Source organism: Podarcis gaigeae (genome assembly GCF_964106915.1).
Source record: "Podarcis gaigeae genome assembly, chromosome: 5".
Classification (NCBI taxonomy): domain Eukaryota; kingdom Metazoa; phylum Chordata; class Lepidosauria; order Squamata; family Lacertidae; genus Podarcis; species Podarcis gaigeae.
In genome coordinates, this window is record NC_139681.1 from 64,487,528 (window position 1) to 64,512,562 (window position 25,035).

Below are 25,035 nucleotides of genomic sequence, written 5' to 3' on the forward strand. Positions count from 1 at the left end.
GTGTAGACTTTGCCTTCCCACAGATTAATAATGACTTGCTCTTAAGCCCCTTTTGCCCCAACCACCCAACTCATCAAAACATTGTACTAGGGTGCATACATTGGCCTTGTACTAATAAATATTGTAAGTAAATAAAATTATATTCTGCCTCAACTGCTTTTAATCTCCCCCACCCCCAATATCCACTTTCCTTGTCTCCAGGACTCTGTGACATCATAGCCAGGTTAGTTAATGGCTGGGGGTGGGAATCTGGCTGGGCCATATCACTTTCCGCTGCAACATTACAGGTTGCATCTTGAAAGCTTGATGGTACATAACACTCGCCTCTGTTGCCTGGTTTCAGAGATTCGATCTGAGACAGAGTTATTAAAAGTGATGCCATCAATCACAGAGCAGAACCTTTTATCAGCTTGTTTGAGGGGTTAGTGGCAGACGTTTTGAGCAATAGACGTTATAGCTCCATTGCCTTCCTTAACTTAACCTGGGGTATAAAATCCGAGGGTAGATATATTGATAATGGTCAGTAAGCTGAGATTTCCCACCTAATAAAAAGCAGTCAAAGCATGTATCTTTCACAGGGAATCTGCTCATGCTGTTTTAAGGTACAGCCAGGTTCCAACTGGGAACCCTGTGGAGCTGGAACTGGCCGTCTGCATTCTGTACCAATGAGACTGCTGGTGAAAAGAGGGTCTGATAAGGGACTGAGCCTGTGGGTAAAAAGATATGTCTATACCAGAGACAGAGAACCTTTTGGAGCACCACTCTATGGGTCAACTTTGGCAAGGCGTGGGGCAACCCACTTGTCAATCACATGACATCATTATCACATGACACAATGGACAGGTAGGTTTTCCCAGACAACTGTCAAAACCCCAACATGGGATGTGGAATGGGGAGGTGTGGGAAACGGCTTTTCAATCCTCCCTGCATTTCTCCTTCACACCATGACCTCAGAGGTACGAAAGAGAAGAGCAGGGAAGATCACAAAGTGCTTTCCAAGTCTCCCATGTTGGAGCCGGAAAGGAGCTCTGTGGGACAGTTCCAAAGATCAGCACCCTTCTTGAGTAAGGGGTGTTCCCACCTCCTGCCAGCTGGTTGGAGGTTTGAGTCATGCCTTGCTCCAGGAAAGGAAGAATCAGGAGCCCAGCTTTAGTTGTTGTTTTTTGCAGCTTCACTCTTACTGGCTGTACACAGCTGACATCATATATGACATCAGGTGCAGGGTGGGTGAACATGGCATCCCCTGGTGAACTCAGTGGGGTGGCCTGGCAAGCTAGGTTTCACCTTCAGGTCAGAGGTTTTCCATCCTGAGCTATAAAATATGCATGAAGTAACTGGTGGTTGCTGCTTCACATATGACGAAGGGAAAGGCATTACATAGAAAAGAGCAACAGCAGACAATGCCTGTTTGGGGGTCATCACCCTAAGATGAGGTGAGGTACCATGAATAGAATTTTTCCAGATGTTCTAAGTATAGATAATTTGGTAAGAATCATGCCCCTCTTTACATTGAGATGCATTGTACATCTATTTAAATTAAAGCCATTAGTTGTTGTTTTTTAAAAAATTGCACCTATACATATAAATAAGCAGATGCAAAAGTAATGCAGATCTGTGTCTCCTTTCGCTCTCTTTTTGAGAATACATTTCCCCTTTTCATTTCTCTGTAAATGGCCGCACGAGCCTCCCATAAAAGTCTTCCCCATCATCTGCTTCTGAATCACTTTACTTGCCTTCAGCCTTCACTTTGGCCTTAAGTCATCAGTTTGTAAGTTTGTCTCTCCCACACCCCCACACCCCCACCCCCCGCCTGAGGCATTTGCCCATCCCTTGGGGCTGGCAGTTAAAAATGAGACAGATGGGGAAATGTCCACAGGATTGGACTCATGCCTGGTAAATGGAGGAAAGGAAGAGGGGGCTTAATCACTATGCTTTCTAAATCCATCTCCCTTAAACCCTTTAAACTATCTACCAAAAAGGAACAACTGCATATCAATACAACCCAAAGCAAATTTCAGTACTGGAATTATAAAGCCCTGGGCGGGGAAGGTGATTTATAGTGGAGTTCTTGACACTATCTATCTTGTCTGCAGCAGTCATGCCTGGAACCACAGAAAAAGTGACAAATACATCTGATTTTACCAGAGGGATCTTGCAGCAGACTGTCATCATCCCCACCCCCCAATCTCCTGTTCTTTGTCAACTCTTGATTTACTGGTGGAATGCTGTCCAGCATATGTCAGCACTACAGTTAAAGCACAGCCAGGGAGGAAGAGGGCAGCCATCTCACAAAACTGCTGGAACCCTTTGGAGAAGCTTTTTACCATATTTAACCCAGGTGGAATCATGTCCTTGAAGCATGTTAAGACTCAGTCCCAGGATCTGTTTTCAATCCCATGTCTCAGCTCTGAAACATTTGAAGTTACATTTAAAATGCATCAGAGCACAGGCATAAAGCATTACACAGTAAGCAAAGCCTACTCCAAACACTCACCCCTCCCCACCTCTCTCTCTCTCTCTCTCTCTCTCTCTCTCTCTCTCTCTCTCACACACACACACACACACACACTTGAGATAAGCAGAATTGGTTCCCAGATCAGAAACTGAAGCTTTCAGGCACATTTTAACCCTGCAACTTTTAAGATATCATAGCATCACTTGCATTTCTCTGGTGGATCAAATGGATGAGACCACAAGTGGGTCCATGAGTCAAGAAGGCGGTTTCTGCGTGTGCTGCAGAGGGAAATAAGGGGCAGGTGGGGCTCATTAACCATGGAGAAGGAAAACTGATCTTAAACCTCCACTGCTTTGTGGCTATACTCATTGGTGAGAAAGGCTTCAGTAGTAAACGCTAAGGAATAATCTCTATCCACTGCCTTGCAGGACATCTTTGGGAGAGGCCAAGGAGTAAACCCGACACAAATCTGGAGCGGAGTCCCTAAGACAGTTGGTTCGAGCCTTGCACGACTCCTTCCAACAACTCCTTCAGCCAAGCTGGTGCCAAATGTACTGTCTTGTCATCTGAGCAGCCCAGGATTCTCCAAGCTTGCACCCTGAAGAGGTCACTTTGGTGCTGCCAGTACAGCAAAAACAACACAGGAGGCAGCAATTACAAGTTATAAGCTCAACCTGACTAGCATAAGATACAAGCGCTACAGGTTGCCTTCTTTAGTGGGAGAGATTGATGTTTCTCACTGGTCGGCTACTATCCCATGTCAAGCAAATGCTGTCCACCTGCTTCAATGGGTGCTTGGAGCTCAGAGTATCGCTCAATAAGCATACTGAACCACTGTTCCAGGCAACAAAGAAAAGAAACAAACCTATTGTGCTGTGCAAGGTGGAATGTCAGGACCATGTGTCCTGGCTTGTCCACTGGCCTGTTTCAGGTCAATAACTCATAGAAGACAGTTATCATTGACCATGAGCTGAAAACGCTCAACACTGACATTGCCACTTACAGGAGGGCACACTCAGTTTGAATGCAGCCTCTGAGAGAAGAACTACGCCATTGATTGGCAAGGAGGGCACCCAGAAGAACCACATATTCGTGGCATTGGTTTCACAGTGAGGCACTCCTGTCTGCAACAGAACTGCCAACCAAGGGCTCAGAATGCTTATTTCTCTCTGTCTCTCAACCACCTTCGGTCAGGTTAGCATCTTGAGCGCTTACGCTCCCTCTATGTGCTTGAATATATAGATCAAGCACCAGTTCTATGAAGAACTAGACCAGATTGTCAGGAGGGTCCCAGCCCATGAACACCTATTCCTGCTGGGAGATTTCAGAGCCAGAGTTGGGGGTGATCATCACACATAAGACAACTGCATAGGTCATTTTGGTATTGGCAGCATGAACAAAGTCGGATAAAGGCTGCTTGAGCTATGTTCAGACCATAGCCCGAACATGTTCTTGAACATGTTCTTCTCTGCCAAGGTAAAATGGTAAGTGTCCTGGAGACATCAAAGGCCATTGGCAGCAGAGGGACTTGTTTGTCACCAGGTGATTAGCACTCAACTGTCTTTGTTGCACAGGGAGCGACTACAGTGCCAACTGTGGTATGGACTCCTTCTCCAGCCAAAGAGGACCTATAGCAAAAAGGAGAAAGTGTGGCCTTGAATCAACTCTACCAGATCAGTCTTACTTGAACTTTGTGAATGCTTCTCTGATTCTGTCAAAGAAGCAATACTGAACTGCTCTATAGACAGCAACAAAGTAAGGTGGAACCACATCGAAGAAGCAACCTACAACAAAGCTTTGTCCTCTTTTGGCAAAAGAGAGCAGCAGATCCCTGGCTGGTTTGAGGTCAGCATTAACACAGTGCGTAAAATAGCTTCTACTGAAATACTGCTTCTTAGTAACTGTCTTGTGAAATGTGCAACAGTTAAAATGGCAATTGTTCACATTGTGGCACCAATCATAAATATGCATTAAGCTCAACTTAGCAGGAAATGTGCGGGAAAGGGAGAGGCATGTTTCTGTTACACCAGGGAACAGCAGCACCCACAGATATACAATACAAAATTTATTTACTCCTATGACATGTAACAACTTGGAAATAGAACAGCTGGCACCTCAAATTAGAACATTTTAAAATTAAGTCTTAACGAGTAGAAATAAAAATCAACAAATTGACTTTTTTATACAGTACTCCTCTGGTGAGACATACTGTAAATCAGCTATATAACAAGAGGCAATAAAAACAGATTTATTTACTACTACACTCGCTGCTACCAGGAATCAGGCACAATATGAAAATTAATCTCTTATTCCAGACACACATTAGACATCTCACAAGCATGCATGCATAGTTACCTACAGAAGAATAACTGCAGAAAGCAGTATGCTAACACAGGCCTCCTATATAGGCAAGTTGCACTGGAAGTTAGAAGGATAAAAGCCAACTTCATTTCTTGGAGCCACACAGGGTAGCCCTATTTCTCTCAAACCAATTGTTTTTTTCCCACAAAAACCACAAATTACTTATTTACCTTCACTTCACCCCACAGAATTATACGGCTGAAAGAGGCTGAAGATCACAGAGTCCAACCTTTCTCCCAATGCAGGATCTTCCACGGATCAGCTCCTTCCCCCACAGTGAACCCACATAATCCAACACAGATTTCCTGTATCCTATTACTTCACCCCATATTTCTGGCAAGGATCCTGGCATGTGAATACTGAAGGTATACTGTCACGACCTCATTCTTCTTAACTTGGAATTCAAGCAGAGCTGGGTTTTGTACTATTGTAGCTACTATATTGTATCCATATCCCAGCTGCTGATGCATTCATGTGAAAATGCAACCACATATGGAAATAAATCTGTCCTGGGATCCGTTTTGTGTCACACATTAGTGGTGGTCAGACAGAGGACTCGAAGTCTCCAACTCCTCCTCTGTCATACAAACGTATCTCTGGCTGTCAACAGCATTAAGAGTTAATGTCTTCCATCTGTGCCCTAAATTATGAGTAGGATAATTTGTCTTAAGGGTTGTGTTCTCACATCCTTTCCTTTGGGTTAATGATACTTACAGTAAATGGCTTAGCTGGTGGGGTTTTGTTTCATTTTTTGTTCTGTTTTGCCTCAGTACGTTCACTTTGCTGATTTTTTTTCTTTTTTCTTTCTGAAGTATGTTGAAAAATGATTATTCTGAATGAGGCCTGCCTTTGTATGTGCTATAAAGAGTACCTAGCTCATGTGCTGATCTGAAGACTGAGGATTAACAGTGCTGAGACATTTCCATGCCAACATAAAGGGATACTGCCATAAAGGGATAGTGTCGTATCATTTCAAGACAATTCCAGAACATTGTCCACCAGGCCCACAGAGCATGAGAGGCAATGAAACCACTGAGCAATCATGACACACCGATGCAACTCTGAATACTCACTCTAAATCGTTATCAGCTACCTTCATAGAACACATTATCCGTGTGAGTTTTGAGGCCTATGTGTTTTCAGTAGAAAATGTTACTTACTGGTACAAGGAACCTCTGATGGATCAAAGTCAGCACGGTAGTAACCATTGCGACATGTGCAGATGTGGGCAGCCTCTGACGTGGAGCGGCTGTTGGAGGGGCACTGTGTGCAGGTCCCGGCACCCTGGTTTGCTTTGAACATCCCTGCTGTGCAAGCTGGAATAAACAAGGGCAGAGAAAGAAACAAGAAGATGTCAAATTCTCATCAAAATACATGTATCAGACAGGAACTGAATTAATCTAATTGTGCTGCAGTTCCCAAGACAGTTTCCAAAATATGACATGAACATCCTCAATAGAAACAAAGAATTTAACATCCTTGTACAGAAGGGTCCTGGTTTGACTGACATACGTCCTGAGAACTTTTGCTATTGGGTGGGGTGTAAATATATATCTATTAAACAAAAGCCAAGGTCTAGAAAGCCAGAGAACATCTAAGGATGAATGATTATTTTTTGCAGAGTTTGTGGCAATGTAAGATGGCTGTGCAAGTGAGAACAGTGGTACCTCAGGTTACATACGCTTCAGGTTACATACGCTTCAGGTTACAGACTTGGCTAACCCAGGAACAGTGCTTCAGGTTAAGAACTTTGCTTCAGGATGAGAACAGAAATAGGGCTCCGGTGGCACGGCAGCAGCAAGAGGCCCCATTAGCTAAAGTGGTACCTCAGGTTAAGAACAGTTTCAAGTTAAATACAGACCTCCGGAACAAATTAAGTACTTAACCTGAGGTACCACTGTACAGCCCTGCTGCAATTCACCAGTGGTCTGAATTGGCTCATGGCAGAACAAGATGGCAAACTACTCCTGCCTGCTCGGGATTTAGGGCGCTGCAGGCAGCTCCCCCACACAGAAGAGAGATGGCTAAAAAGCCACATATAAGTCTGCTGTCTACTGTGGAGTGACTCTGATTCTCTTTAATGTTAAAGGGCCTCTTTCTGTAATACAGTGGTACCATGGCTCAAACTTAATCCATTCCAGGAGTCCGTTCGACTGCTGAAACCATTCAGAAACCAAGGCGATGCTTCCAATTGGCTGCAGGAAGTTCCTGCACTCAAGTGGAAGCCACAGAAGCCGCGTTGGACATTTAGCTTCCAAAAAAGGTTCGCAAACTGGAACACTCACTTCTGGGTTTGCAGTGTTCGGGAGCCGATTTGTTCAGGAGCCAAGCCGTTCAACTACCTAAGTACTACTGTAATGTGCCATTGAAAATAATTTGGGCAGGGATGGCCTTCTTAGTACTCTTCCAAACTTATAATATTGAAACGAGTTATCTGACCAGGTTATTGGTACAAAGTGTAATTCTTTAAGTATTGCTCCAACACAACTCCCATTTATTTTTATTACTGAAGTATTCTGCAAACTACATACCTTGTTTTAAAAGAGACCCAATTAATAAGGGTTTGCAGAATTGTTCTTCAAGGGAAAAAAAATCTAAATATGATTCATTATTCCTGTTCTGATATCTTACATGAGCCATCATTCACGATGCCCTCCGACAAATCGGGGCACGGATACAAAAATGAAAAAAAAAAAGCAATCTATGTCTCTTTGTTACATCTTTCTTTAAATTTTAGGCTGCAAAACAATGCACATTTACCTGGGAATAAGCCACAGGGAATAAGCCATAGGGCTTATTTCTGAGTAGACATGCATAGGATCACACTATTAAATGTACTGAATTCAGGCTGCCATACCTATGCAAGATTGTTGCTACCAACCCTAAGCCATCAGAACAAGAGGATATTTAATACATGGGAATATATATTTAAATAGCACATTGCATCAGAGTTTCATTCTATGACATTTGGTCAGTTTTGCAAAGTATTATTAACCATCACAATTCCAGTAGCCTGGCATATCAACTGATATTCTCAGACGAGTCCTTGACCACACTATAAACACCATTGCTCTTTTCAGTCTAATTGGCAGCTTTGGCACAGAAGATTTTTGCAGGCAAAAATTTAACAAAGCCACTGGGATTTAATGTTCAGAAAAGTTAGTTTCTAACACTAAGATGCTAATGTACAATGATACAGAGTGAGCAGAGGCCGCCAGGATATTTGTCTTAATGAGACGGGTGAGCTAAAATGGGCTGTTGACATGAGTCCAGTGTGAAATCTTTGCATAATAGCTAGTTGTTGATGCAGAAGGATAAGGGTGGGAAGTTTGGAAGCTGAAATAAATTTATAAAGCAAAAACAAAGTTAAGAAGCATTAGCTTGACATGGAATTGTCTCATCTAATCATAATGATGGATGATGCACCATTAAGGACAGAAAATCATACCGCTTACTCTCACTTACACAATTCTCTCCACTCTGATTGGCTGTGGGTGTCTGATTTGCATAATCACTGAATGGTAATATGCCTTTTCAGGCAAAATATCCAAGCCGTGTGACAGCAACTAAGATTACGAGATTTCCCATCCCCTTGTCATGACAGGTAGGTACAGACTCAGGAATGGGGTGGTGGGGAGGGGAGAGAAAGGAAGCAAGAGACTGTCTGGAGGAATGCTGCTCAAATTCAGCCTACAGCTTTTCAAAGAACTCACTTGAGATTGCTTTTTAATACTTGTTCATACTTCATTTACAATGCCTGCACACTCACAACAACAACAATCTGAAGGGTCTTTTGATTATCTCCCTCAAACTATACCCAGTGTTAATGTGTTTCTAGGCCATCACCTCAGAGCTTATTCAACCAGAAGCTAGCAATTAATTCATAAATAGGAAGCCCTCTCCAACTAGAGCAATAATAATGTTTTTATCCTTGCTGGTGTGATGATTCATTAATCAACTGGCTCTCCGTGACTTGTGATCCTGTATGCAAAACATTAGTGGACTGACAGCCTGCTCGTTGCTCCAACATATAACAGAAGATGTACAGCCCAAAGGTGAGTTAGTTCTAGTCTTCCATGAATCAGTTACTATGTGAATGAAAAATGGATGAAGAGTGCTCCAGGATAGATGCCAGGGTTATATTTTTAACTACATGTGTAGCTCAGTAGAGAGAAAATAAGGGGGATCACGCTGAGCTAGTAAGAACAGAGAAAGAAATGCACTGAAGCATTATGCAAACTGAAGGGGGAGTTTCTGTTTGCTTTAACAATGAACTTGGTGCTTTTAACAGAATGCAACTGAGAAAGAGGAAAAGGAAAACCAGTTATTATCAATAGGTTGTTCTTCAAATCCTTGCCAGCGGAACTCCAAGACGACCAATGGTTCAAGAGTGGCAACAGAAAGTCATACTAATTAAGACAGCCCTTAGGTCACAGAGGAAGAAATTATGCCTTGTGGCTTCAGCTGTTTCTTAACACACTTTTGACCTCTCGGTTATTGGATGAACAACAAATCATAGAAATGGTTGCAAATCCAGCAGCAGCAGCACACCAAAAGCATGGTCAGTCAGAAATATGCAACTGGTTGCTCTCGTGGACTGGTTGGACACAGATGATTGGTGGGAGGAACCAAGGGATGAAGGCTCAGAGCCTGGTGTGTGGAGGTGGAACAACGATGAGTGATCGCATGGAGAAGAGGGAGAAGTCTGGGAAGAGGAGATGTTGGAAGGTGAAGAGTTAACAGGGCTTAGTGAGCTGGGAGAGTCTGTGGCAGACAGAAGTCCAGAATCAAGAGGCCAAGAAGCAGAGATGAGTCAGGCTGGTGAAGAGTCACAGGTATCTTCCCCTCTTGCTGTGTCAAGCTCCCCTCCCTGCTTGTCTCCCAGAACCAAAAGAGGCATGAAAGAGTGAAGGAGCAATTGGTGATGCACAGAATCAGCCTCTGCTTGGGGAAACACCTGGTGAGGAGGGGACTTTGGGCAGTTGTGGGAAGCCAGGGACCTTCAGTCTTAGCAGCTGCTTCATGGGGGCAAGACCTATTGGAGATGAATTGATGTGTTCATTACACCTGACATTCCTGTGCATAACATGTTTTAATAGTGTGATTTACTGCTGGTCTGCTCCTGACAGTTGCTTAGAGGACTTCAGAGAACAGTATCTCAACAATTAAGTATTCTTCATATCTTTTTTTCCTCCCACCTCTGCCCCTATCTATCCCATCTCAACTTACTTTGCAAACCCAAATAAACCCAAATGCTACCCATCTTCCACTTCATGGGTGGGCACATGGAATCCCATATGTGCAACTGTGTCCATGTAGTCCAATACTATGCAGAAGGATCTATAGAATGGGTGGGAATGATTCATCATTGGAAGTGCTCCCCCTCTTCCCCTCACCTCAATTTAATTGCCCAGCTCTAGTTTTACCCATGGAGCCAAGCATAAGGGGGGGGGGGGGAGAGGAAGAAGACTGAGTAGGGGCAGCCCCCATTCCAGGGCAGGGGTTAGCAATGCATGATAACACTGGGTGGTCGTGCGCAGGTCATTATGTCTCAGACTCATCATAGACACTCACACATGTGAACATTATCAGCTGGGGAGAATAATATTTGCCTATACTAATGGAAGGTCTGGTTCAGAGGAAGGTGAAGGAGTTGCTCTAAGTAGGCAAGGACTCTTGGGCTGGGAAGGTAGGGGAGACAGGAAAACAAACTAGAAACTGTATGTAGCATAGTCTAGGCTTTTCTATGAAAAAAGTGAAAAGCAATCTATGTCTCACCACAAGAAATGGGCAGCAGAGAGGCTACAGCAGAGATCCTCAAAGTGATTAGGCCTTGCAAGACTGGAGATCATGGTTAAATTCAAAGACATATGGGATTAGTTTCTGGAGTAACATATGGTGCCCTCCAGGTCATTAGAGTAGTATTTCTCATGTGAATATATGCAGGGGTAAGGTGGTCATGATATAGATTATTTAGTATTCCACAATTTAATAGATTCATCCATCCATTCTTTTTAAAAAATCTTTTTTGTCCTTTCATTTCCCCTTTGTAGTATCTAATACTGCCTGAACGTTGGGGAGAAGGGTAGGTCAGTTAACGAAGGTATCATGTTTCCTGCATCTGATTTTATCATTATATTGATTAAAGTCATGGTAAAATAAGATGCAAGACACGTGCACTATGTATGTGTTATATTGTTTTCTGTTTACTATTTAAGATTGGACTTAATGACAACTAAAATTGTGGGTAAGCAGCAATGAAGGAGAGAAGGGGTCCCCATGGAATGGTCTATTTTAATGAAACGAAAAGCTCATTGATAAAATGTTAACAACAACAAACATGAAAAGCAGACTTTGGAGAATTTTGAGCAAAGGAATGGCTGGAGGGAAGGGGAGGCATCTCACCCGCTTCCCACTGGCTGTTTTCCTATTTAAAATCCCATTTTTCCCAGGGGCTTTGTTTGTTTTATGTATTGCAAGCAAAGCACAGACCCAAACTAAGCCACTTCATCTCCAAGTTGCCAGCTGAGTTCTCCCTTATTCCCACTCTTCGGCTGCTACTGGAGGGTACGGTCTATAGGCAGGAAGTGTGAGGCAGGAAGCTTACAGGAGGTAATCAATATTCTGGGTCAGGGGAGCCAACAAGGTGGCCTCCTGATGTTGATTGACTACAATTCCATCATCCTTAGCCAGTGACCATGCTGAATAGGGCTGATGGGCATTGGAGTTCAACAACACTCGAGGGCGGCACAACATTGACTACCCTTAGGCTGGGTGCTGATAGCTAGGTATGGAGGATTTGTCCTAGAGGCCAAGGATTCACCTCTGTCTGCCCCAACACAATATGGTGCACTGTGCAAAATTTGAGAACCTGAGAGTCCTTTATTCAACTGTAAAATAGGCATTATCCTCGCCCTATAATGTGTCTGGGAGAGGGAGCAGGGAGATGAGTCACTGATACAATTGCTTGTCTAAGACCACCCTGTATGTCCATACCAGAGACCTGAACCAGAGGTTTCCCAGTGCATAGTTATGTTTTAAGTCGTCGTGTTTTGCCAGCTTGCTTCTTTTTCTTCATTTTACTTTTGTCCTGAACAGCCCAAGAGTGGAGAAAGAGCATATACAGAGAGCCAGGAAATTATGGCAGGCTGACGTTAAAGGAGCAGAACCTTGGAATGGCGACACTAACACTGAATTCCCTGGGGAATTCATTGCTAGCCCTGCACAAATCAATCCCTCCTTAGAAAAGCGGGTGTTTGGTTGTATGGATTTACCGGGCCTAAAAAGGAAGCATAGGGATAGGGACCTTGGTGGGATCTGCACAAGGACCCCAGCTGTCCACTGAAAAAGTATAGCCACAAACAGTTTTCCTCTTTGGTCAGCACATGTGAAGATAGAGAATTCTGAGGATGAACCACAGCAACTATGGACCATGCATAGATGCAAAGGGAATGAGGACTCTTAGCAATGGAGGAGGGATTATATTCCATGAAATAAGAACCATAGTTTATATGTGATGGGCTGTTATTTGACAGCCTGAAGATTTTGATGATTAAAATTTCTAAAGTTATAAGGTCAGAGTAATCCTATAGTTGTGGAATTGGGCAATATTCCATGGTGGAGCTACTTCTGCTTTCCATGCCCTGCTAGAGCCACAGCTAGCATAGTTGAGGCCTCCTTTGTGTGTGTGGGGGGGGGAATTCAGGGTAAGAGGGGCACTGAATCCTGTGAATTTTTGGCCACCCCGAATAAACTCTTAAGCACTTCATTCCCACCACCACCAGCAGCTACTATAAAAAGAGATGAAAATAAAGGGGTGGTTATTTTTAAGATACATTTGGGCAACGGGAATTTATAAACAAGATTAAGTTATAGAAATACAATCGTCCCACAGTACAAATATATAACTTTAAAAGATGCGAACAAAAATAATTCTAAATACATAAGAAAAATATGAAATCAATGCAAATAAAATGTTTGCATTTCATTGTTTAAAATCAAAAGAATGCCATGTTTCAAGATGTTGTACTTAACACACAGTAAGAACACAAAAGGATGCTATCTAATGGAAAAAGTAGGAGCGGAACACACACACAAAAATGCAATTTGTTTTCTACAGCCCTCCCCTTGTGATTGTAAAAGCCATCAGAACTGCTTTTTCTAGCACCCCCCATTCCTTCACCCACATGGAATCCATCACCCCACAGTCACATTACTTCGTAAAGAAACATATTAAGTGTCTCATAAACAGCACAGTGATTGAGATAATGGAAAGTGCCTCTTATCCCCTGTCTGCTGCATCAGGATATGAGACATCTCCTCACAGCCAAGGGGAGGAAATTAACAGGAGCAAGCTGGAGCAACCACTTTGATGCAATTTCCTTGGGAGATAGCGGTCCATCTAATCTTTATTGAAGTCCTTTAACCTCTAATTCAAAACACACACAGGTCTCTTGCTCTCCCAGTTCCTTCAGATAGCAAAAGGACACAAAATACCTGTCCTGAGATGTGTACAAAAAAGAACCCCCAATGATGGGTGGATCCACTTGGTGCCCCTGAGCTCACAGAAGGGTGTTTCATTTAGTAGATAGGAGGAGATGAAAACTTTATTTTTTGCTGGTTCATCCGCCCCCTTGCAGCTCCCACTGGAGGGGGCCCCTACAAAATAGGGTGAAAGGGAGCATGGGGAACAATATCAGGCAAAAAGGGAAATTTGCAAAAATGCTCTTTCCTCCTCTTTTACTAGAGTAAGGCTAAGCCACTGTATCTATACCCACATAACTTACTGGACCAAAGAATCATTGCAACAATGCTGTTTAAAACAAGGCATGGATGGTGGTGGTGGGGCTCTAAAGTGGTTTACCAGCTTCTCACATACCTTATTTTAATGCATTCTTGCATTCTTAAATTTTTCGTAGCAGGATATTTAAGAACCAGCTACATCTTGCTAAAAAGTGTGGGAAGGGAAGAATTCCAGTGGGGTTGTTCCTCCACAAGAATGTTTGGGGTTGTATCTTTCTCTGTTATTCTCTCTAGGCCCTTTCAATTGGAACAACCTTATGATGATGGGGAAGAGGGTCTCTCTAGTTGTGGCACTTGTCTGGAGCTGTGCCTGATGCCTTTTCAGTACCAGGTGAAGACATTTTAATTAGCTGGGGCTTTTTTCATCTCTGTGATTATTCTTAATCTCTCTTCTCATTTTGTAAATGCTGCTGCTTGTATTACTTTAAATCTTTATTTGTTGTTTTACTTTCCTGCATTTTAAGGCTCCCTTGTGAACCACTCTCAGAGTCCCTTTTGGGACTGCAGAGTGATCTATCAAATATCCTAAATAAAATATAAATAAATAGATTTTGTCTATGACCTGCTCTCCCTCTCTTCTGTGTAGCCTTGACATGAGATAATTGAAACAGACGACAGAAAGCAGCTCAGATGGAACTTGTGGGTGTCAGAAAACATGTCCCAGATTGCTCTAACAAGGGGGAAATGGGCTAGATTTAGCAGCGTGTAGTCTCAGTATTTATACAGCGAGATAACAATCTTGGCTATTGGGTAAACGCATTTCTTCCAGGTTTCTGAAAACAGACCCATCCATTAGCCTTCCTTCACCTGAATACTATTTTGGCCACATGTGCCCTCAATATGCAGGTCATAAAAAGTGATCTAGATGCCCTTTTTGCTTGATTAGTCCAGAACCACTTTCATGATGAGAGACTGTTCAGGCACCTCCTTATCCAGGGATAAACAGTTTTCAAAGCTGAGCAGAAGGTTAAGGGGGAAAGCCATATAGAATGAAGAGTTATGATGACTGCTTGCATTCTGGTGTAGATCATATTCTTTTAAGGGGGGGTGGGTTAGTCACACACCAAATCTATCTCTCGACTATAGCTGTTTGTACTAAACAATCAAGTGAGCCAACTTTTTTTACCTCGTGTCATCCAATTTTCTTAATTTGTACACTTGTTGAATGATCAAAACCAAGTTTAAATCTAAAATTTTAATTGTTTATCTCATCTCATTTGTGAATGATGAGGGTTTGAAATTTCAAAAAGTTGACCATTTTGGCCTTGCCAGACTACACAAAAACATTAAAAGCTCAGTTCACAATTGAGATACATCAAAACTAAAAACATGTTCCAAAGCTGAGTGATAGCTTGCTATTGCATGATAGATTTAAACTTAGCTTTGATCACTCAGCAAGTGTACAAAATATTAAGAAAACTGAATGACATGAGGTAAAAAAAGTTGTATCACTTGATATGGAACAACCCAATGGCTGGATGATGATGATGATGATGATGATGCACCATCGGTGTACATATTGCTTTCAACATAAGCGAAAGGACAGGTTGCCACCATGTATCCACTGAGACAGGATGTGACTAGTCTACTTCTCTCCACATTCCCGCTACATCCAAATACAGCCAACAAAATCTAACAATGGCTGTTTTATAGAGGCTCCAGGTTGCTAGACGTTGCTAACCACAGCTATTTTCTGGCAAAGCACTGAAAGGACCTGCAAGAGGTTTAACAAAGCACCTAGTTTGCATAAAGCTGCCATTAGTTTCCTACATTGTATCTTTTGTTAGTAATCAAGAGTCAAATACCAGCCAAAACCATTTATTCTCTTTTCCTTTCACACCCTGGATTCTTTCTTTTATGACTATTACATTTTATTTATTTTGGCTGCTACTCTAATGGCAGGAAAGGAACAGTGCAATGTAACTAATGCTACACCAACTGGCTAGGATTATAGCAGTCAATGAGAATATTCAGAGCAATCAATTCGTCACTGGTCAGACCACTCCAACCTTCACTTTTCAAACCCTAAACATCTGTAGCTACAGTTTCAGAAGGACAGAGTGTGGTAACTCATGAACTGCAGATGATGGTGACTTATTTGTCCCTTCTATGCAATCTTAACAATTATATTACCACAGACAACAAATCACTTTGGTGTATTTTCTACTAAATACAAAATGTAGTATTCCAAAAGTCATTGCGATAGAAGAAGAAACATTGTTTTTCTCATGATGCATTGCTCAGCATATTCATCAGAGAAAAAGTCCCCACTGAATTTATTACGAATTAGTTCTCAGCAAATATGCTTAGCATCACACTCCACATGATTCTCCAAAGAGGTGGTGGGACCAGCAGCTCAGTCCACCTCTTTGCACCCTTTAAATTGCTTACCCCTCACCAATTCCCAACAGATGTTAGACTGTGTTCCAAACAAACCATTCTCACCTCAAAAAGCAGGGACATCCATGGGTAATTGAATTACCTATATTCCTTATTTCTAATTAAACCAACTTTCCCCCCTATACCTAAGCCCACAGTAGCCCCTTGAAGATGTCCAATAGGGGTGAAATGAGCATGTGGGGAGAACACAGGGGTGGAAGTCTGCAACTATTAACTTTCATGAGGAAATGGGTAAAGAACCGATAATGAAGTTACTGAAATAAATGCTCTAGAGTAGGCCCACTGAAATTAATGGGTCTACCTTGAACAAACGTTAGTTGAACACAACACAAAGGCTTGAATTCTGAGAACGGTGAAGATCCTTTCCAAAGTTATTCCTCTACGGAATGCACGGAGGAATAACTTCTGAAAGTGGCTTGATGGGAAGCAAACTTGCAGAAGACTTTCACATCCTTTACTCCCTTTGCAGGCCCCTGCAGAGCCACTCTGAAAAGCTGGAAAGCCCTCCTAAGCAGCACAATCTGAGGTACAGAGCCCAGCAGGAGATGGACCATCCTAAATTGGGCAGAATCACTTTGGGGCAATTCCTTCTTCAGGAGTGTTGACTGACACACCAAATAAACTCTCCAGGGGCTGATGATGGGAGCAGATGATGAGAAGAAATCCTGTGATTTGTTTCTCAAAATCAAAGTCCACATACATGCTGCAGTTTGTGTGCTAGTTTGTTAAGAAGCAGAAACAACAACCCAGCTATGCTTCTCTCTTCTTTGCACAGTACTCAAAATAGTCAAAACACATGTAAGTTAAGTTGGCTAGGGAAAGAGAGGGAGAGGGAGAGAGGTGCCTGGAGTCTAGATTTGGATGACAAACACTGAAGGAAGAGACAAGATGGGGAAGGACAGCACGGGTACAGTGGGCCACCCGTCTCTGCCATATGGACCACTTGGTAGCTCAGCTAATGGGTCACACTTGTTTATTTTAATGACAATTAATCTGAATGATTCTTGTCAAAATAAAGGAACAAAGTGCATTTTGTACTACACTGTGTATGGTTTTCTGTTACTACTTAACTTGCTAATTTGCAAATTTCTGTAATCTGCAAATTATTATTACAAATTAGTATCTCTCTTCGATAATTACAGTCTGTCTGCCTACATCCCCCAACAGTTTCAGCTGAGTACATCATCTTTCACTTCCTGTCCTAAATTGTTTGATGCTGTTGCTGAAGGCTGTCAAAGACCTTAGATTCAGCTCCTATTATGCCAAAGGTAATATTTCTGTTCTATCGGAAGGCATAAGGTGGTAAACTCCCTAGGTGTTGTTCGTTCCTTTTCATGAAGAAAAGTGCCCTTCTGCCAGTTACCAGGCCATGTGAGAGTGCTGTGAAACCTGTCAGAAAGGTGCTCCTAAGAGAGGAAAAGAAAATTGGGCAAAGCTACAAGAATTATATTATTCCAACCTAAACCTCTTGCCAATTGCTGCACAAAATATTATACGGAATGTAAGCGTTCTACTCCTCTCTAGAAATAATATAAACTAAAGTACATGGAAAAGCAAGAGATGGAAGAGGGGCCAGGCATAGACTCGATAATATTGGGGATCTGGTTGGGAACAATAATGGCAAAGAGAATCAGTAAGAAAATTGACATTATTATTTATATAGCACATGACGTTTCACCGGATACAATCCCCAAGGCGCTTACAATCTAAAATTTGACATGAGGCAAACAATGGAGAAAGAAAATACAGTGGTACCTCGCAAGACGAAATTAATTCGTTCTGCGAGCTTTTTCGTCTTGTGAATTTTTCGTCTTGCGAAGCACGGAGTCCCATAGGAATGCATTGAAAATCAAACTTGCAAGATGTTTTCGTCTTGCGAAGCAAGCCCATAGGGAAATTCGTCTTGTGAAGCAACTCAAAAAATGAAAAACTATTTCGTCTTGCGAGTTTTTCGTCTTACGAGGCATTCGTCTTGCGAGGTACCACTGTATGCAGGTTTTCCCTGCACAGATGCCTCTAGGTACTAATGTCTGTGGATTTTAGCATCTGCTACTGTCTAGTGGCTACAGCCACCAAAACAGAAAAGTGGCAGCTCAATATCAGCTACAAAGCTTATGGGGTAATTATTTCAAAGCCTAAGCATATGTAACCCAAGGTACTACTGTAGTATTAGAGAGGCACTTACACTCCACTCACAACGCAAGGTTGTTTTGAGCAAAATGCAACCTCATTTCCAGAATTCCAGGAAGTGTCTTAGGCATTCTGTTTGTGCCATTCCTTCAGACCTGGTAATGTGATAAATGACTTTCTTTATAAGTAGCCTTTCATATAATAATCTCAGAGAAGAGAATTATGCAGGAAACACAGCAAAATCATAAACCTGACTAGTGACAAACAGCTCGCTAGAAGAGAGGAAAAGTTCCTACTTCATAGTGAGTTCCAGTTCCTGCCAACAGTAGGCATAATACATGGATCCTGGCCTTCACTTAGCCCAATCTGTCTCCCCCACACCACCACCTTGTTCACATTCAGTGTCTCTTACAATGTAGTGGTGACTTTTGAAGTGAAGGAGCTCAATTCATGGCAGCCCCCATATAGCCACAAGACTGTTTCTAACTAGCCCGATGGCCAAACAACACTTTCCCCCATTGTTTGAGGCAGTCTTTTGCATCATTCTGTAGGAATAAACATAGCTGAACTCAGTGATGCTTATTTTTGACTGCATGGGTTCAACTTAGAAGACAATAATAAGCTTTAACAAAACATCTTCAGCCAACCGAACTGGAACCTTTAGCTTTTAATTGGAATTGTAAACTTTGCAAAGGAATGTCACCAATTAAACTACTAGCATGAAGAAAGAACCTCACCAAAACAAGTATTTGTTGTTTGCCTCATTTGATTATTTTCACCATTCTCTGACTTCCTCTATGCTAATTTGTTACAAACAAACTTGGATGCCATATATAGTATGTGTGTGTGTGTGTGTGTGTGTGTGTGTGTGTGTAAAACCTTATTCACATACTAAAGCAAAGTGGGTCTGTCACTTAAGCTAGCTGTCCATCAAATGACATCATTGCTTCTGTCCTGAAAAAAATGTCCCAGAGCTGTGTGTCTCTCCCCACACCTTCACCATGTACCTCCTTTGCTACACAATAGCTCCTTCCTTAGTCTGCTCTGGAATCTGATGCTGCAATCCTGTTATCTTTGGGGAGGCAGCCCCCTCTACTCAAATGACTTCCACACTTGGTGGAACTCAAACTACACATCCAGGGTGGTTCCTTTTCTACACTTCTGCTGCTTCCATCTTTGTGGATGAACCTATTCCCACAGCTGCCAACCACTCTTCTCCCTCATCCATAGCGTTCGGATCACAATAACATGAAGGAGTGTTGAATGTCAGCCAGACCCCAAATCTAAGGGCAATTTTCATCTCTAAGAAAAGTAAGAACCCCAAAGGAATGAGAAATCTCTCCTTTATTATATGTGAATGCCCAGGTCTTCCAGATAGTACATTTTACTTCTTCTCATGCATTCTCCCCTCCCCCTATATGTGTACTTACCATTCCTCTTGGTGCTCTTTTCTGACACTCCCTATGTCTAGAACAGCCTGCTCATTATCTTATATGCCAATTTATTTCCCTGTCCAAAACTCAATACCTAAGCCTTTCCATCACCATCACTGGGAGCACCTGTTTTATGTTATTCTAAAGCAGCAATGCTGCAGCAAGCAAAGGCTCTAGCAGCTCAGTCTGCTGCTTGTGGCTGGAAAGCCAAACAGGAAGTATGTGACTGTTGCCATGAAAACGAAGGGACAGTCCATTCTCCTTATTGAGCACAGGATGTGAGCTCAGTGTGTGTCATATGACCTGTACAGGATGTACATGGGTGGAGTTTGGAGTTTCTCTCTGTTTGTTGAAGAGAGCAGACATCTTTTACTATATTAGGGGGTGGCTTTTTCAGACAGATGGCCGCCTTCCAGAGGGCCACATACCAGTGGACCTGAGGCTCCCTACTCCTGTTCTATATTCACTCAGCCATACCCATCACCTTTTCTATTATTGCTACTCCTTTCTCAAGCTCCGCCCTTCACTTTCCCCCTTTCCTCCCTGTCATATGAGATACACCATTTCCCTTCTCTATTCAAGGTGTGCAGTGCAGTGTGTATAATCTAGTTTTATCCTGTATATCTATATATAAAGCTATCTACAAATGGCCTTTTGACCTATTGCATAGGTCACCTCACCTTACGCTGTGAGGTACCAAAACTAGGGCCTTCTCAAGAGTGGCACCTCAGCTGTGAAACTTCTCTCCCTTTAACATGTTTGTTTGATGCCAAACCAAGGCACCCAAACCATTTTATTTTGCTGAACTACCAATGATTTACAGAGCAATCCTAATCTTACTCTGCATTAGTTTGGGGCGGAAGTGCCCTTCTGCTGGCAGAGAGGAGCACATCTGGTGGGTGGCACCTCTGTCTTGGTGGCCCCTGGTACACCAGCAGAAAGCTCAGTGGGCAGAGGACTACTGGTAGCAGCATTTCTGCTGTCAGTAGGCTCTGTCCACCCCTCCAAAAAGCCCCAAGATCAAGCTCTTCAATTGTGCCAGCCTGTAGCTTAACTCTTCCCTATTGAAAGCAATGAGAGAATTAAACAAAACCAAAAACCTAGTGACAGTCATCAGGGCTTTGGAAATGATAGGCCATCCTTAACCACCACCCACACACTTACAATTGTTCTGCCAATGGCTCCTAGGATTTTACTGCTGCTCTTAACTGTTATTATGTTCTGTGGTGTGCTATTTTACCAGTTATATTTTAAAGGGTTGTTGTAAAGTGCCTTGAGAATCTTGCATTGAAAGTTGTGGTGTAATGGTTTAATAAATGTGTGCATAAATACATCTCTTCCATAGGTAATTATGTATGTATGTATTTATATGCATACATAGGCTTGCCAGAGCATGCGTATTGCCTTACTCTTACTTTCCAAGCCCAAAATAAATGTTTACATTACTGTCTTTTACCCAACCTCTGAAATGTGTCTGTGTGTAGTCTGGAAATGGAATGTGCTAAAACAGCCAAAGAAAGTCCCAATGTCCGAAAAGGTTAAGCAGCCGTCTAAACAGTGTCAAGCAAAATGGCTTGAGCATGAAGGACAGCTGCGGGCTGACATGGTATGTCACATAATCACTTATGCTATGGAAACTCTGCAGTGTTACCAATAGCACACGCACAATGGCCAGAAACATCACACAACTGCTGAGTGAAAACATGAGAAAAGATCTTCCCTGGGTACAATTACCACATATTCTTTGGTAAAGAGAATGCTCCTTTTGAGAGACAAAACATATAATGCAAATGAATCTCTGATGCTTAACTTGTAGAAAATATTCTCACCACAAACAAAGGGCACAGATTTTCTATTATCACTTGCGAGGAGCGGGGGATCCTTTAATCCCTAAACAAACTAAGCTGTAACCAGAAAACCAAATCAACCTTGCTCACATCTAACAATCCATTTGCAATTTAAGGGGAGCATTTTGACAAACCACTTTACCGCAAAGAGACTTTTAGATATGTGCAACTGGTTTCTATAAATAGTGTTTAAGGAGTGGAGGGAGCAGGATGTAAATAAATTTGCTTGCTTAAATTAGCAAATTAGTTTCTATAGTGCTAAAGAGCATCTGGGCCAGACTGTGGGCCTGTGGAGATACCGTAAGGCCTGGCTCAGACATAATGCGAAGCCATGACTAATGCTAAACCACTCCTCCTCCATGCATAAGAAAAGAATGAAAGCACAGGCATTTAGTTTTTAATAAACTGCACTTTCCTGTCACATCCAAACTCAAGAAGCTATGGTTAGTCCAAACAAACCAGGACACAACAGTGGTTTCATATCTTAGTTTGTTAACTAATCACAATTTCCTAAATTCAGACCTAGTGGAGATCTTAGTCCCCCTTCCTTTGAGTGTGAAGGAGGGGAGGAGTGTGTCTGAGTCCATGGCTTGTCATGGCTAGTTCTCACAACGTTAAACCATATTTCAGTGTTGTGTCTGAATGAGGCCTAAGAGTGACAGCTGTCCCAGTCATTTGCATAACTTCATCTGGATGCCTTTGTCCACTTTTCAGGATAATCAGTATACTCAGTAAAGCAAATTATCAATCAATTTCGTGGATTGACATCCATGTCATGAGTTCAGCTTACACCGTCTTAGCCGGCGGCATTTGAAAGCTTTCATGGAAATGCTATCGTTGAAGACATAAATCTCTGCATTGGTTTGCTGTACTGATGTGCATCCAGCCTATGGCATTTCCAACCCTTGAAAGCTCTTGCCAACTGAGGATCAAATGGGACATGATAGCAGCAACTGTATTTGGTTATTTATCTTCTCCATTAAACAGGGGGTTATTGGATTATTATTTTTAACATCAAACAGGGCACATGTGTGAGAATAACTGAGCCCCACCATGCAGTACCACTTCCTCATTCTCCATTTTTCATTTCCGGTTCTCACAGCTCAACTCATTTGCGGTATCAAGCTGTGTTGAGGGAAAAGTTCCCAGGGAGTCATGAATGTCAGGAGCCGAGGCAGAGGAGAGTGTGCAGCTGGGGAGATGTGCCTGGAATGTATCCTAAAATCAGACAGATGGGCCTCAAGGGCGTCATATGGAATTTTGCTCACACCTCACCTCAGCCTGCCAGGTTGGTCCTGGGACAGTGGGTGCCCGAGGGTTGTCTTCGTGCGCGCATCTGACGTCAGCATGCCCACAGTGCACGTCTGACGTCAGCATGCCCACCACAGCCAAGGTGCATTTTTGAGAGGGGGCACAGCTAGGTGCTCCCACACAGACTCCCTCATTGGAGCCTGGCTCCAGCACGCAGCTGGAGCTCCGCTCTCGGGTCAAGTCTGACTCAGAGGTGGAGTGGAGGAGAGGCAGTGGCAGCAGTGTTGCCGCCCCTCTCCTGCACTGGGCTGCTGATGTACACTCAGCCTCAGCTCCACTCCTGGGTCAAGTCTGACCTGGGAGGCAAAGGAAAGCCGTGGCAGCATTGCCACTCCTTTCCTCAGCTGGGCAGTGTGTCTGGCCGGGCTGGGCTTAGCAGGCTCCGTTGGGGGTGCGCTTGGCAATAGCATACACTCCCCTGCTGGGCGTGCTGATGTCAGGCGCACACGTCCCCGCGGTGTCTCTGCGCAAAAAATATATGGGTGTCATGCCCCTTCATGGGGAATGTTGTGGGGGCTGGAGCAGTGCCTTTGCCTGACATATCCTGCTATACCAAATTGAGAATAAGAGTTTGGATTTGATATCCTGCTTTCTCACTACCCTAAGGAGTCTCAAAGTGGCTCACGGTCTCCTTTCCCTTCCTCCCCCACAACAAACACTCTGTGAGGTGAATGGGGCTGAGAGACTTCACAGAAGTGTGACTGGCCCAAGGTCACCCAGCAGCTGCATGTGGAAGAGTGGGGAAGCGAACCCAGTTCACCAGATTATGAGTCCACTGCTCTTAACTACTACACCACACTGGCTCTCAGAGAGACAGATGACTGTATACAAAAGCTACTACTATTGCACTAAGAATGCACTATTCCTTTTGACAGATCTCTCCCCCCAGCTTTGGGTGTTTCCTTCCACATCTGAAACACAGCCCATGCCTGACTAGAGAGGGTTTATGCAAATTCTCTACTGTGCTGTGTGCTCTTCCCCCTTCTCTTCCATCAGCCTCAATGATAGAAAATTGTGTCCTGTTTTCAACTAATGGCAATTTCTTAAACATCTTACCATTTCTGCCCTTGAAAACTACCTCTTGCATGAATTAGTGTCAGAATCTATCTGTGTTTCAAATCCTGTGGAGTAATGTGATTTTGTTTGCAAGTCAGAAGAACACAAAGATGCATTAGACACCCTGACAACATTTCAGAAAGGAGTTATCAGGGAGTCTTTTAATTCTCTCAATGTATTCAAAATTTTCCGAATGCATTCCACTTGTCAGTAAGACTTAACAATAAGCACTGGGAAACAGTGGAATTTCCCCTCCTTGCAGGAACTACTATGGAAATAAATCAGTTTAAATGGAGTGAGCAGCCCTTTGACTTGCCATCCTGACTGCTCCCAATCAGTTGCCCCAAGCCACAGAAAGAGGGAAGGGGCTGGAAAGCAACCACCATATGTGTCCTCCTTGCCAAGAGGCTTGCTGTGAAGAGAAGCTCAGGCAAACCCTTCTGTCTCCCTGGTCTCTCCCACCTTTGAACTTTTTTGGGCAGCTGTCTTTGCCTGTCCCATTCTTACTCCACCTGTATATTTCCAAGTAAGAACTCACCTGCAAATAGGTCCTTCCTTATGGGTAGACCTTTCCTCATGGAGCAGGCTATAATTTGAGCGTTAATGCTCAAATCTGCACTGTGCATAAACACAGCAAGGATCCAAGGCACAACAGGTGATATGCATGGCTAAGTGAGCTACGACACTGATCCGTTATAAAAGAATAGAGTGGGCACAGCTTGAGCACAATAAGAGGGGTGTTCCTTTGGACTGGGCAAGCAGATGGGGCCTTCTTATAGTGGCCTAGACCTGAGCTGTCTGTTTGCACTGATGCTGGTGTCTCAATGACAAGAAGTCAGTGTTGACTCATAATCATACTGGGTGGTGGACATCTCCTGGAAGGCTGAACTAGGCGTGGGCTCTGGTGGCAATGGAGGGGGAGCTGTGGGCTGGAGGTGAGACTGGTAGAGGAGATGGTGGTGAAGTGGGCATATAGCATCTGGGTGATATGAGAGGGAACAGCGCAGAGCGCCAGGGTGACTACTGGGACCCTCTCTGGGATCCACATCCTCATCTGTAACTTCCCCTGGGTGGCTCCTATGTCTCTTGTGGCCCAAGTGTTGCCTGTCCTAATTCCCAGAGTCATCAATGGGCAACTCTTCCAACTTCTCCCAACAACTTTTGAAAAGCCATCGGTTCCTCACCCTTACCATAAATGATTCATTTTGTCAGGTTTACTGAGGGGAGGAAGTAGTATTAG

The 25,035-nt window shown here is 43.2% G+C and overlaps 1 protein-coding gene across 8 annotated transcripts in view; it reads right to left on the reverse strand.

The window, feature by feature from the left end:
- Nucleotides 1–25,035, reverse strand: part of EPHB1 (EPH receptor B1) — a 337,865-nt gene that overhangs the window by 83,569 nt on the left and 229,261 nt on the right. For all 8 annotated transcript variants that reach the window (XR_014565064.1, XR_014565065.1, XR_014565066.1 and 5 more), the window contains exon 4: nt 5,977–6,132. Coding sequence is in view for 5 of the 8 variants with exons in the window: in XM_083741794.1 (XP_083597920.1) it covers nt 5,977–6,132 (156 nt within the window). In the remaining 3 variants the exon portion in view is untranslated. The remainder of the gene's footprint in view (nt 1–5,976; nt 6,133–25,035) is intronic.